Source organism: Carassius auratus, chromosome 20 (genome assembly GCF_003368295.1).
Source record: "Carassius auratus strain Wakin chromosome 20, ASM336829v1, whole genome shotgun sequence".
NCBI classification, from domain to species: domain Eukaryota; kingdom Metazoa; phylum Chordata; class Actinopteri; order Cypriniformes; family Cyprinidae; genus Carassius; species Carassius auratus.
The window spans coordinates 16,344,370-16,359,050 of NC_039262.1; the positions used below are offsets into that span (position 1 = coordinate 16,344,370).

The 14,681-nt window shown below is 34.1% G+C and overlaps 2 protein-coding genes across 2 annotated transcripts; one reads left to right on the forward strand and one right to left on the reverse strand.

Annotated features, from left to right (window-relative positions):
- The first annotated feature begins 537 nt into the window (after positions 1-537).
- baalcb (BAALC binder of MAP3K1 and KLF4 b) lies at positions 538-4,278 on the forward strand. Its single transcript, XM_026195189.1, has 4 exons — positions 538-700; positions 1,302-1,722; positions 2,587-2,777; positions 3,364-4,278. The coding sequence occupies exons 2-4, from the start codon at positions 1,539-1,541 to the stop codon at positions 3,535-3,537; spliced, it is 549 nt and encodes a 182-aa protein (XP_026050974.1). The 5' UTR covers positions 538-700; positions 1,302-1,538; the 3' UTR covers positions 3,538-4,278.
- An 869-nt stretch (positions 4,279-5,147) lies between these two features.
- LOC113121045 (nucleoside diphosphate kinase 6) lies at positions 5,148-11,758 on the reverse strand. Its single transcript, XM_026291261.1, has 5 exons — positions 11,314-11,758; positions 9,433-9,532; positions 8,954-8,993; positions 6,607-6,767; positions 5,148-5,355 (listed from the first exon to the last, which is right to left on the reverse strand). The coding sequence occupies exons 1-5, from the start codon at positions 11,389-11,391 to the stop codon at positions 5,207-5,209; spliced, it is 528 nt and encodes a 175-aa protein (XP_026147046.1). The 5' UTR covers positions 11,392-11,758; the 3' UTR covers positions 5,148-5,206.
- Positions 11,759-14,681: the final 2,923 nt, after the last annotated feature.

Sequence of the window (14,681 nt, forward strand, 5' to 3'; positions counted from 1 at the left end):
ACTCTTTGAACGAGAAGGTGTGTCCAAACTTTTGGTCTATACTGTGTATATATATATGTTGCACATTACAGTCATGCAGTTTTTCATCTGAATCACATTAGGAGGGCAGTTGCCATTATCTAAAATGCATATCTTTCAGAAATGGAATCAAATGCTGATTCTTTGCTATTTCATTGAAATGTCATCAGTTCTCATGGAATGGACCTTGCTGTACAGTAAATAGCAAATAGATGTTTACAAACCCTTCTAATTTCACGAGGAAACGCATGGCTCAACAACATGCAATTTGTTCTTTATTATAGAACTGCAGACTGAACAGCTCTATTACTTTTGTGTTTAGTAAACAAACACAACTGAACGACTTCAGTCTGAAGGGAGACATGAATTTCACAATGCTGTAACACATGAACTGCACTTTACCAGGAGGGGATGCATTCATTCATTTTGAACTATATAATTATAAATACCTCGTAATCGAGACAAGAGATGGGTATGTCAGCATCATTCACATCTAGAGAGAGAGAGAAGAAGAAGAGAGGGAGAGGGAGAGATGGGGGAGTGTCATCACTCAGCGTATGATTTTTTTCGTCGTGGTAGAGCTCCTCTATGAATCTTGTAAATTATGTTTTGAAAACTGTACAAAATACAGTGAACGTACCGAAGAAACCCGTTCTGACACCGATTCCTCTGTCGACTTAAGGTAATGTACAACAATCTTCGTTCGCGCGAAAGACCACAAGCAGGGCACCCAGCACATTTGATAGCCTCAATACGTTTTTTGCATACTGCATACTATACTAACGTAAAGAAGGCTACTTTTCAACACATTGCTATATACTGTATGTATGTGTAGCATATTAGATCAGCGTGCCGCGACACTAATGTAGACTAAATACGACACAACTATGCGCTCTTATAATCATTTAGCAATCGCTTAATGATTGTATGACAAGAAAAATAATTAAATGCACATCGCTGGATTTAAAATCTATTGTAATGATAATTCAGGGTTTCTTTATTATTTGGACCACATGAGATCGCAAACTCGTCTTTGTTTACATAAATACGAGTGCTGCACTACTCGAGAGAAATTGGAGACGGGGCAATCCATCTTATTTGTCATTATGATATCACATATTAAGGTTGTGTTATGACGTGTAATGCGTAATTTTAAGAGCTTACACTTATCCTACATTAATCATATATTAAGTCATTTCCTTCCAATACTTTAACATCAAATGATTATGTTAAATCACACTCAAGTCTTGTATTATAGGCTGACTGTTATTTCTCTTCCACAGAATCAGCCCCAGATCTTTCTTTTCGACCGACACCTGACCAGTAGCTAGAAGACTTGAGTTTTACATCAAAATGATGCTGATATGGGTTGTTCATACTAAATGACATAACATAAATAATAAATGACATCACTCAGTGAACACCATATGACAAGCATCTATATTTCCTTTGCTCTTCGGGAGGTGTTGTAATGGACCTAGAATCCAAGGCTGTGTAGGTGTGGATTTGTTTTTGACATCATGGGCTGTGGAGGCTCCAGGACAGATGTGTTGGAGCCCAGATATATGGAAAGCTGGACCAAAGAGACAGAGTCCACCTGGCTGACCAGTACGGACACAGACCTACCCCTGTCCTCCATCCAGAGCATCCACTCGGAAAACTCTTCAGAGGTGGGCTTCCCATCAGAGAAGACCGCCAACCTCGGTGAGAAGGGATTGAGATCATATTTTAAGGCTTTATTCGAATTTGTCAAAGCTTTTGAGTTGAATGTTTTCATATTTAATTAGCTGAACATATCTGTTCACTGATTTTACCTGACAAACTCTCGTCAAATGACATTTCCTTCCCAGAAGGACAGGGAAAGTGTTGCGAGCCTGCTGTTGGTGAGCAATTCACTCAAGTAGGCCTCTTGTTGCCATGGTGATGGTTACATCCCTTTAGTACTTCGGTACAACAGTATGAGCAAGGATGAACATAATAAGCACTGCTTACCACTTTTGGGCAGAATTGTGGCACTTAGGGCAGCTATAGTGGGTAAATGTTTTAAAATATGAGGGTTACATTTTAAAATAATTATTGTATTAGCAAATATAGTATATAAATATATAAATATAGTATGCAATGGTAAATATAGGGTTGTTTTTCACAGTATTAGGTTTTTATTAATTTTTTTGTATTGTTTTTGTAATTTTTTAAACCAAATTGGCCTTGGTGAGCATGAGACATCTTTTAAAACTTTTGACTAATAGTGTATAATTTATGAATCATACATATATTAATGTATGTAAATTTTTATTATTTAATATATAATTTTTTGAATATTTTAAATGTATTTGTATGTACAGCATAATATAATAATTAAAGGAAAACTGTCTACTGATAGATAGATAGATAGATAGATAGATAGATAGATAGATAGATAGATAGATAGATAGATATGACTTTAATTATTCATTTAAATTTATTCTGTACATACACGCATACCTGAAATGTTTCTGATACGGTCACCGATGCAGAGATTTTGTGAAAGAGAATGAATAACTTTCATATTTTTTTTTCTGGGCACAGATCTGTTTGATGATGGTCTGCCTTCTCCAGCTCAGGCGTATCTGAAAGTGTGTTCTGCCATGTCTGAGGTGGGTCTGAATGACATGAAACCTGGCAGCACCCCTGCAATCCTCTCTTCTCAAGAACAGGAAGTGCTGTCTTCTTCTGCTACCACAGTGCAAAGGAGAAGTGTGCTACGAACTGAGGAAATAGTAGGTATTTTTTAATTGAATATAATGCTTTCTATTTGGCAGCATGTTTGAACAAGACACTGTAAACTACATCAGTGTTTCTGACCTTTGTCTTATGTATGGCTTCATCTACACCTCACCAGAAATGTGTTTCTTTTGACTCACTTTACAAAAATTTTTATTTAGCATTATTGTTCATTTTACTACAGTGGGCTGTAATACATTTATGAACTTTTAAACTATAAAAGTATATTGATGCACATGAAAACCAGCTTTAGATTTTTTTTTATTTCAGCTTTAGTCTGTTATTTTAGTACAAAATATTTGCATTGAAAACTAGCTGAAATACATTACATAGCTGAATTTTTTTTCCAGAAATGTAAGCTATTGTACATTTTTGTACAAAAGTGTTTTTCTATGGTTTTAGTTTTTGCTAATAATAATAATCCTCAAACGCATCCACTATTTATTAACCTTTTGTTCATTCATCTGAGAAATGTGATAGATTTCCAGAAATCTTATTAATTGATACTGTAAACTGTAATAAAATGTTGAAAACATTTGCCAACAATCATGTCTTAAAATCTTTCATTGTTATCTTCATTAGACCAAATGGCAGGACAGCCGGATGTCCACCAAGCAAGTGACCATCACTGTGACTCAAAGCATCCGGCAGGTGGACAAGAGCGGGAAGATCAAGGAAACTTCACAAACCACCTATGAGGTCATGAAACCGGTGGATGGTTTGATGGACGCAGCAGTTGACTCAATGCCTCAATGAGGTGTTCACCCAAGACCTCAAGAAGACTGTATCCTGGATTTCTGGAAAGCCTTGTTGAAGATGTCATGGACCAAAGAAGTAAGAAGCAGGGATGACCTAAATGAAGACGTTCATCAGTGCTGCCATTAACAGGTTTCAAGGGTCAGTTAAATGTTATATTCATTATTCAGTTACACTTGACCTATTTAATAATATGTATTTTTATGTACATCTTTTCTCTGTAATGTCTTTGTCAAAATGTATTGTTGTTTTTTTTTCTGATGCCAACGAAAAGAATCTTAGTAAAAGCATCTACTGTACATACACTGAAAGCACAGGATTGGTCAGGAAGGGCAATCAATTATTTTGTGAAAAGTGTAAAAATGATACTTAAAATAGTTTAAAAACATACCAACAACACATGTTTGTCCCAGAAATAAAAGAAAGCTTGATGTCGATGTACTGCTTTAATTTTCATCTTGGATCTAAAAAAAAACAGGGCCCTTACTATAACACTATTGTTGCCTTCAGCTTTTTGGGGTACAAAAACCTAATTACAGTTTCTGTAGCAAGCTAACACTGCTGCGAAAGGTAGTGCAAGAATATATGAAGCAGCACTGTTTTGTTTGTTATTGCAGTATATCATTGCTTTACACACTGAAAGATGATGTTTATTGTTGAGTTATAAAATATCTATTGGAAGCACATAACTATTACTGTCTCCTAATCTTTATCTTGCTTCACTCTCTTAATTAACATTTTACAATAAGGTTTTGTATATGAACATTAATTTGTTAGGTATTATGAAGTAAAAATGAACAACGCATTTACAGTATTATTAATATAGATCAATGTTAATTTCTACTAATATGTTGTTGTTTTTTTTACTTTATTATTAATTTTTAAATAACATTAGGTGTACTCTGCATAGTTTATTAGAATTTGAATCTATTTTATTTTAAGTCATATTTTCAAATTCTTTAAAAAATCGCCATTAAATAGGTTGATTTTGAAAACAAATAGAATCAGTTTAAAAGTATGAACATGGTTTAAATCTGGCTAGTTGTGGAACAAGCAAGATTCGATTAGTTGAACTGTATGTTCTTAATAACTTAATTGAGTGATGATTAATTTATAAACCTAGTGATTGCACATTTAAAACATATTTGGTTTAATAATTATTTTATATAATATTAGATAAATAACATTCCTGTTTCATTTATGCATGACTGATAGATATGCATCATATTAGGTTTATTAATAATACAATTGTCTAAACGAAATAGAGGAACATTTTATATGCAATTATAAAAAAATATATATATATAGGCCTAAATATTTTTTGAGTAATGCATTAAAACAAACTGAAGTAACAATGAATAACAATAAATTGACATTCACTTAAAAATGTATTGTTCATTGTTAGTTTCTGATACCTAATGAAATAACTAATGTTAATTAATTTAACCTTATTCGCTAGTCTAGAGAATAACATGGTTGAAAGTAAATGTTTAAATTATTTTTTTTCTCACAAATGAATATAATCATGTTGGCAGAGCTGTGGTAGAGATACTTTTTGTTCACAAAAGAGTAACATGGCCATGCAGAGAAAAATCAAATGCTGGAGCATCTGGTGAAAGTCACATTTATTTACTGTAGCACTGTAAAAGTACCATCAGACCATGGAGCATCATGCGTCCTGGAGAGTATGAATTTGTTTCTTCTCATTATATTCAGCAAGTCCCAATCTAAAACATTGCTCTTCCTTCAACATCCACTCTTCTGCATTGAACTCTGGAAAGAAAAATGAAATCTCTCTCTTGGCAGATTCAGTTGAATCTGAAAGAAAGAAAATAAGAAAATGCTGAAAATTTAGAATCGAAGAATTTCGTTATTTTCGTAATTATTATTATTTCGTAATTTTCGGACTATAAGTCGCACCAAAGTATAAGTCGCATCAGTCCAAAAATACGTCACGTCGAGGAAAAAAATATATATAAGTCGCACTGGACTATAAATCATATTTATTTAGAATCCAGAACCAAGAGAAAACATTACCGTCTACAGCCGCGAGAGGGCGCTCTATGCTGCTCAGTGCTCCTGTAGCCTACCCCTGAAAACATTAAATGAGAACAACTGAAAACGTGAAATATTAACTTAATTTATTTACCAAAATCCAAGAACAAAAACAGATATTGGTCATCTGAAGAGGCAAGTTATTCAGCTAGCGTTACACAATAATACACAGAACAACAGGCTGAACACATGCCCGGTTTGTTAACATAACACATTTAAGTTACAGGAGCAATGAGCAGCATAGAGCGCCCTCTCGTGGCTGTAGAAGAAAATGTTTTCTCTTGGTTCATGTCAAATTAATTTTGATAAATAAGTCGCACCTGACTATAAGTCGCAGGACCAGCCAAACTATGAAAAGAAGTGCGACTTATAGTCTGGAAAATACGGTATATATGATGTGTTTCTGAGTTTATATATGAGGAGTTTCTACATCAGAACAGATTTGGAGAAACGTAGCATTACATCAATTGCTCATTAGTGGATCCCCTGCAGTGAATGGGTGCCGTCAGAAAGAGAGTCCAAACAGCTGATAAAATCATCACAGTAATCCAGAAGTAATCAACGCAAGTACATTAATTAACATCTTAAAGAGGTGAAAAGCTGCGTGTTTGTAAGAAACAAATCTATCATTGAGATGTTTTGAACTTTAAACTGTTGCTTCTGTACTGGACAAAGCGTTATTTTGGCTAAAGAACTTGCATTTTGTCCTGAAGCAAGAGTTTAAAGTTAAAACAACTTAATGACGGATTTGTTTTAAAAAAAATATATATATATTTTTAATTATTGTGAGGTTTTTATCAGCTGTTTGGGCTCTCATTCTGACGGCACCCATTTACTGCAGATGATCCATTGGTGAGCAAGTGAACTAATGCTCAATTTCTCCAAATCAGTTGTGATGAAGACAAAAACTGATCTACATCTTGGATGGCCTGAGGATGAGTACAGTTTTAGCAAATTTTCATTGTAGAGTGAACTTTCTCTTTAACAGTTCAGTTTTGAAAAGTGTTTCTCCACCTGAACCATGAGTAGTGTTTCTGGTGTCAGTCAGCCCATATTGGCCGCGCAGGGTGTCTGGTGAAGTGAAGCGAGCTCTAAACACTTTTGTTGGACCCATCATCCCCCTCCAGTGAGAGATAGCATCTTCCCTGGCAAGGATGTACGCTCTCATTGGGCCACTGTTGTGGGAATACAAGTAAACAGCAGGATTACACAGAGAGCTGTGACAATCTCGTGTTCGCTTAGATAGATAAATAAAACTGAATCTAAAAGCAAAAAAGGATTATTATTTTTTTCATTTATGATGTTAAAAAAACAAGCCTATAGTCACAAAAGATGAGCAATACTGCCTTAGAGGATCTGCTGGAACAAAAATGGAACTAAAAGCTTAGGAATAATCAGCTGCTTATTTTCAAATGACTCTGACATAGAATAAAAGACATGGGTCAGTTCGAGCGCTGCGCTAATGTTTTATCTTTCACACACAAAGACATGTTCTGAGGACAGGGTGCCATGGTAACATGGACCTCACTGTCTAAACTGGATCAACCGCTACATTAACAACCAGCATTGATGTCCCTCTCCACAGATGAGAGATCATATATCTGCATTAATTATTCCTTTCGAGGGGAAGTGCAGTGGTACAGCATCTGTAGTTTTACATTCATTTATATTACACTACCACTTAAAAGTTTGGGGTCAGTAACATTTTTAAATGTTTTTAAAAGAAGTCTTGTTCACTGAGGCTGTATTTAATGAATAATAATTTAAAAAAAACTGTAATATTGTATTTCTCTTTTCATGATTTTTAAATGTAGTTTATTTCTGCGGTGGTAAAGCTGAATTTTCAGCAGCCCATTACTCTTCAGTGTCACATGGGCAAATCTGAATCTTACTGACCCTAAAGTTTTGAATGCTAGAGTATATTAATATTAATAAGTAGAACAAAAAGCTAAATAAAATGCATCCATTCTTTCTTAATGCAGTGATTTAACTGCCTTTGATGAAACGTGTCTGTGTACCTGTAGGATAATTAGCTCGTGAAGCTACAAGGGTTTACATGGTTAACCTTTGACTTCCGTTTCAAGAATTTGTACAGCAGTTGTTCCTCCAGGAACCATGAACAGGTTTTACCAGGAACGTTATCATGAAATAGCTGAAATGTTAATGATGTACACACATAATGAATTCTCAACGTCTGAAGCCACGTGCAACTGAACAGATGAAACGGGATTGAACAGTATTCACATAAAACTGTGACCCAAAAACAACTGAAGATCTGAACCAACAAATCATGCAAGAATGTTGTAGTAGAATGGTCATTATATAACATAAACCTAAAAGCATAAAAACATTTTGTTACCTGAAATAAAAGTTTCAGTTGAATTAAAATAGGCATTAAATAAATAAATATAAATATATATATATTAGTGCCGTCAAATGATTAATCGCATCCAAAATAAAAGTTTTTGTTTACATTATATATGAATGTGAATGTGAAAGTGACTTGACAGTCAGCCAAGTATGGTGACCCATACTCAGAATTCGTGCTCTACATTTAACCCATCCGAAGTGTACACACACAGAGCAGTGAACACACACACACACACACACACACACTGTGAACACACACCAGGAGCAGTGGGCAGCCATTTATGCTGCGGACACTGTGAACAGTGTATATTTATTTCATATAAATACAGTGTATTTAAAATATATATATATATATATATATATATATATATATATATATATATATATATATATATATATATATATTTATATATAGTATAAAATATAATAATATATATATATGTATATACATGTAAATATTTTTCAAATGTGTAATTATATATACATAATTAAATAAACACAGTACAAATAAATATATTATGTAAACAAAAACTTGTTTTGAATGCTATTAATCATGATTGATAGTTTGACAGCACTAATATTATCGATTTTCTCATTTTAATTAATTTTGATGTAAATCAATGAAAAATAAATCTTAAAAAATTTATAATTCCATACATTTATATAGCTCTTTTCTGTTATTGGACACTCAACGCGCTTTACATAGAAGGGAGGAATCCTGTTAATTTATAAACTATATTGACATAAAAAAAAAAAAAAACATTATACCAATGACACACACACTCACATACATATAAAGTCAATAGATAGCTAGACAGATCAATAGCTTACAGCTACAAATTATTTAATTCATACATACAAATGACCACAATTCTGTATATAAAAATATATATGTGCATATAAACCTGATACTGTCTCCTTCACAGAGCCTTCATATGAAATTTTTATATAACACTTTTTGATTTGTGGGGAAATTACAATAAACATTTACCTTGACATGAATTCAACCAGTCTTTGATAGAAAAAACGTCCTGTAAAAATAAAAAACAGTCAGGGAAGATAACCAAAAATAAACCGTTGCATATCTTTTATCTTTGATTTAACTTTTGATCAATTGGAAATAAGCCAACGAGGGTGATGTGGTTTATGCATCAGATTTTTGTTGCAATCTGTTAATATGGTCTGAAAAGGCTTTTGCATATATAATACAGACATATGAATGCGAGGCAGCTGCTTTTCTTTGGATGCAGGATATGAGAAGCTGAGAGTGAGTAACATGTTCTCTCTCCACATGCTGTGTCAACATTATAACTCCAGGTTGTGTGAAGCCTTTACTATGACTCACCCTGTTTAAAATCATGCATCACACTGACACCCACCCACACATATACTCAACCGTTCAATATGTTACAAACACAGACCCCTTTCATTCATGCAGAGGATATTATAGGAAGAAAGATGCTTTTCTACCTGCATGTTCAGCATAAAACCTTTCTGACTCTTCTGTTCTCCACATCAGATCCTTCTTCCTGACTATAATGAAGTTTTCAAGAATCTTCTGATGAAGAGCCTGAAATTAAAATAAATATTATATCCAAATGTTTTCTATGCCAATCTGCATCTCTCAAAACCGAAACTTACTGTCAGTAAAAATGTGTTGCTATGCTAATGGAAGCCTCTTGCAGTTTTGATGTAGGTCTTTTCGTTTCATGTTTGTCCTCAGCAACAAGACGACAAAGAGATTTATTCTCCAGAAAGAACAAGGTTACAGACTGAGTGATGAAAGTACATCTCACTCTAATGAAAACACAAACATTACATTTAAAATGGCTTCAGTTTTCAAACCACGCTGCATGAGGAAATTGTTGCTAATTAAAGGCACCTTTATCTCTTTGAAGTGACAGACAGCGGAAATTAAATCAGGCAAGACGCTGGCTCGTTTTGATAATAAAGACAAATTATATCGTTTTAAGCCTCCACATATTTTGAGTTACAAGACATCTTTCTTCGTTAAAAGGGTAATGTTCATCAGGATGGGTATAGAGGAGACGGGGCTAGTTGTCACACTTGTAACTCCAGTGAATATTGCTCAGGAGGATAGGTTTTTTATAGCCAGGTAAGTAACTATATGCAGTAAGCCAGAACCTTTTTATCAGCCAAAATTCTTTTACCTAAAAATCTTTACTGGAAGTAACCCCTGATACTTGTTGATTTACATGAATAATCAATATTAGACTCAAGGTTCTAATAAAAACAACAACAACAACAAGAAAATAGGACAACATATACAACCTACAGCATCTACCACACACAATAAGAAATTCAAAATGCAACAATACCAATGTCTCCACAGCTTTGAATGATACTGTGTAGTACTAACCCTTATGTTTGATAGACCCACAATAATCTCATTTTTTTTATTATTTAGCTGGCAGATAAATCTATACATAAGATTTCATAACAGTGCTTTAAAAGTGATTACTCTAGCACTCACAAACATTTAACTTGCACTATGCCATCTAGGTCTCTTTAGTAAAATTCTCATTGCATCATTATAAGCTACCTGCAGCTTCTGCAAACTAGATGTTCTTTAGTTGAACCACAGATGAGCAGTATAACGTGTTGTACAATATGCTTTAAAAAGTGGCACCTTCACCTCTTCTTCTGAACAGAAACTAAACTTACGTAAAAATATATTCGCCTGCATATACATCATATGCCATTGTCTTTCAATATCCTCATCATCTGTCATGCGTCTGTCAAGAATACTTATAATATTTCAATTTAATAATTATTTCATTCTTTCAATAATAATGAACTTAAATCAAAATTGTGTCATTCTTTACTCACCCTCATGTCTTAACCTGAATTCTAACATAGAACATAAAATAATATATGATAAGAAATGTCTTTTTTTTTTTTTTGTCCATACAATGACAAACAATGGTTGGCAAAACTGGAACATTCTCCCAAATATCTTGTTATGTATTTCACAGATGGAAATCAAGACATAAAGGTTTTTAACTAGCTTTATTTAAATAATAACATAATTTTAATTTTCATCTACCCCTTTAAGAATCTGCATTCCATGCATAAACTAATAAATAACAGAAATAAATCACCTCTCAGAGAAAACACACATTACTTGTCATTTGGCTTTATCAAAATCTCATAGTTACAAAGATATAGCCATTTTAACAAGTCCTAGCCCCACTACTGAATTTCATTTGCTAATGTCAGGGGAGACTCAAAAATAGTGTATCCACGTGATGTATGTAATGTAGACACCACGAACTGCGTTGAATTTGTCTTTATTTATTTATAGCCATGGGCAGGCCCGTGTGATCTCACCTCCAGAATGAGCGGATGGGCCACAGCATCTGGTTTGACGACCGCAAGGGTGAGCTGCAGTGCCTTCACACACCGCATGTCTGCTATGCTGCCGCCTTTTGACGTTAATACAAGAATTAACTGTATTATATTTCCCCGTGATTTGGCTCCGGATCCATCTGATCAAAATTTAAACATTAACCAGCGGACCTAAACACACATGAATGCTCATTAACATGTCACAGCTGCAGTTAAGGTCATCAATGCGCGGAGCAACGAGATAAATAAATCAATACAGTGTAGGCAATCGACCGAAAAGGACTTTAGATAGTTCAGCTGGTGTTTAAATTGGTTTTCAAATTAATTTCTCAGGAAGAATATAGCTTAATATCTAAACTGAGCGTGCTCCGTGCTGTCGGTTACGTGGGCGCCGCCATCTTGTCCGGAAGTAAACAATAGGAAGTTACAGATCGTACAAGTCTCATCAAAATCCTACTATTTCAATCAACCAGTTGAAGCCAACACAATAGCTGATAATTAGCTAACGTTTTTAACAACACAAACTGAACCTTTAATAATAAAAATGGTAATTATGTCTGTTTAAACACATTTTAATAGAGGGGTCGAATGCACTTTTCTTGTTTTGGTGATACAAAAAATTATGTCTGTTAAAATATATAATGTATAAAGCAACCAATTTCCTTGCGATACTATGGAAAAAATTATTTAAAGTTAGAGATATTGTCCAATGTGACAACTTGCCTTAGGTAATAAGAATGAACTTTAAGAATAGCAAAGACATTTGATGAGGTTTCTTTTACATTAAGCTGAAAGAAACAGATGTGACCTATGACCTTCGACCTGCACTGACATCACATCTTTGGAAAAGTCACATGACAATAAGAACTGTAAAACCTCAGCCTTGGGTTGACAGATTGTTCATATATTTAAAGAATGTTTTTAAGTCAGTGATACTCAATACAAATATTAACAATTATATTCTGTACTATATAAATTCATGTTTACTTTTGTGTTTGTCTTTATGTGCATGTGAAGGATCAGACATCAGGTTGCTTCAGACACCCCTGAAACCCAGAATAATGAAGATGCAGACCATTTGATAACGTATTGTGATTTATTTTCTTAACACTGATGTGATACCACAATCATCTCAGCTTCAGGCTGCAGTGAATTGTCTTGAATGTAGAATCCATGATTTTCACACACCTGTAATCCTTTGTTCATTTGTCTGTCGGTGTGATTGTGTGAGTTTTGACCTAGTTACCTCAACTTTACCCTGAACCCCCCACTTTTCAGTGAGATTGCTGACACCAGTTTAACTAACACATATCTCTTTTTGACACCCAATCTGTTTCATGTGGGTCTTTTAAGTAGAGACAGGATGGGGTCAGAGGTGCATTTCCTGCTATATGACCATTTGGTCTGCTGTTTAATAATATCTAGCCTTCATTTACTAAAACTGTAGACTACTTGTGACCGAAAAAAATACATGGGAAAGTGTTTAACATCTAGTCAGATTTTATAATTCACAGCAAATCACAGAAATGCTTCTCACATCAAATGTGATAATGACTTACCACTAGAAAAATATCATACAAAATGATTGATCTTTATTTAAAGAGTCATTTTGAGTAACTTTGCAGGGCAGGGAATAAGCTGTTTACCTCTCAGTTGCTAGCACCTGTTTTGACATCTACTGTGTCCTTTGACCTTTTCTATTCCCATCCTTCACAGCACAGCACCATACTCTCACAGACAGCTGTGTCAACCTCAGCGGGAGCAACTGTCATACCTAAGGAAGGACAACACTTTTAAAGCTGAAGAATTATAGTGCCTTAACCAGATCTACTTTTAAATGTGTGTTGATGACTTTCACATTACACAAGAAATCACATGTCTATCATACACACGCGAACACACACACACACACACACATTTGTAATGGTGTAATGGTTTTTATACTGTGCAAACTATATTTTCTAACAATGTTCCCACAAGGTCAACATTTTCTGGCAATTACTATCCACGTGGGGACATTTGTTCCCATAATATAGTGAATACCAGTACACACACACACATGCATTCATAAATCTGCATTTCCGTCAGCATTTACCCGTTCCAAAATTGATGAATTAATTTCTTCTTCATTACAAGACATTCGGTGAAGATATTTTGTTGAATATTTTAAGTGTTTTGTCCATACACTGAAAGTCATTGTGACCCCAGTGACTCTTAAGATATTTAGAGATATATATAGAGAGAAATATTTTCATAATGTCTTGTTTTATGTTTGACAGAAGGACGAATTTCATGTACATTGGGGCAACGTGAGTGTGAGTAAATAGTAATAGAATTTTCATTTTTGGATCTTTATAAGTATATAAATTTGATCATCTTCCTTTGAATGAAACTGCATTTATATTTTCCCAGTTGGTCTAAAATGTCCCTGTGTCTCTTTTAAACATCATATTTGTCATTCATCTAAACCAATACTTTAATTTTCTAGATTAAACAGATAATATTCCAGTGTTTCAAGAAACCAAGTCATTTATGAGTTATAACAATCTGGAAAACAGAACCCAAGGACCCAAATTTCATTTATTCATTTGGCAGATGTTTTTATCCAAAGCAACCTACAATGCATTCAAGATAATAAATTTTTTTAATCAGTCATTGAATTCCCTGGGAATTTAACCAGTGTTTATAGCATTATTGTTTGAACATTGACCATGCTTCTGTTTGCATATTAAGTGTATTTTATTACTATTTTTTTAGATTTATATTAATAATTTGACACAATGCATTTCTTCTGTACATATATGTTTTGAAATATTAAAAAAATAAAATAAATAAAAAATCTGCATATAATTAAAATACATTTCTACCAGAACTGTTCATAACCTTATCCTACCTCAATAACAGCAAAAGTGTTTTGCAATGCAGCTTAAACAACAGTATTGTAAAAATGTGTTAAGTGCAAAGAAAAAAAAACACCTAATATCAATTGGGACTATCTATAGCCATAAGAATCTGGTTAAATCATGACCAAGCTCCATTCAACACAACAAAATATCATTGTTTCTGTGCTATGGAGTAGAACTGTAAAAAAGATTATAGCTGGCAACTTCAAGTCCTGTGCTGTGCATCTGTGTCCTGGGAATCAGCTGTTTGAATTTCACTGCCTGAAAAACTATATGTCAGCCTCCGGAAAAAGAGAGAGCTATATGGCCTCTTAGAATAAACTGGGATGCTGCTGGCCAAATGCTAGTGACAGAGAGGAACAAAGTTATTAGCACCGTGGGGCCCAATTTGACTGCCAGTGTTAAAAATAAACAGAGCGGTCAGATTTGGAGCTTACGTTCTCTTCA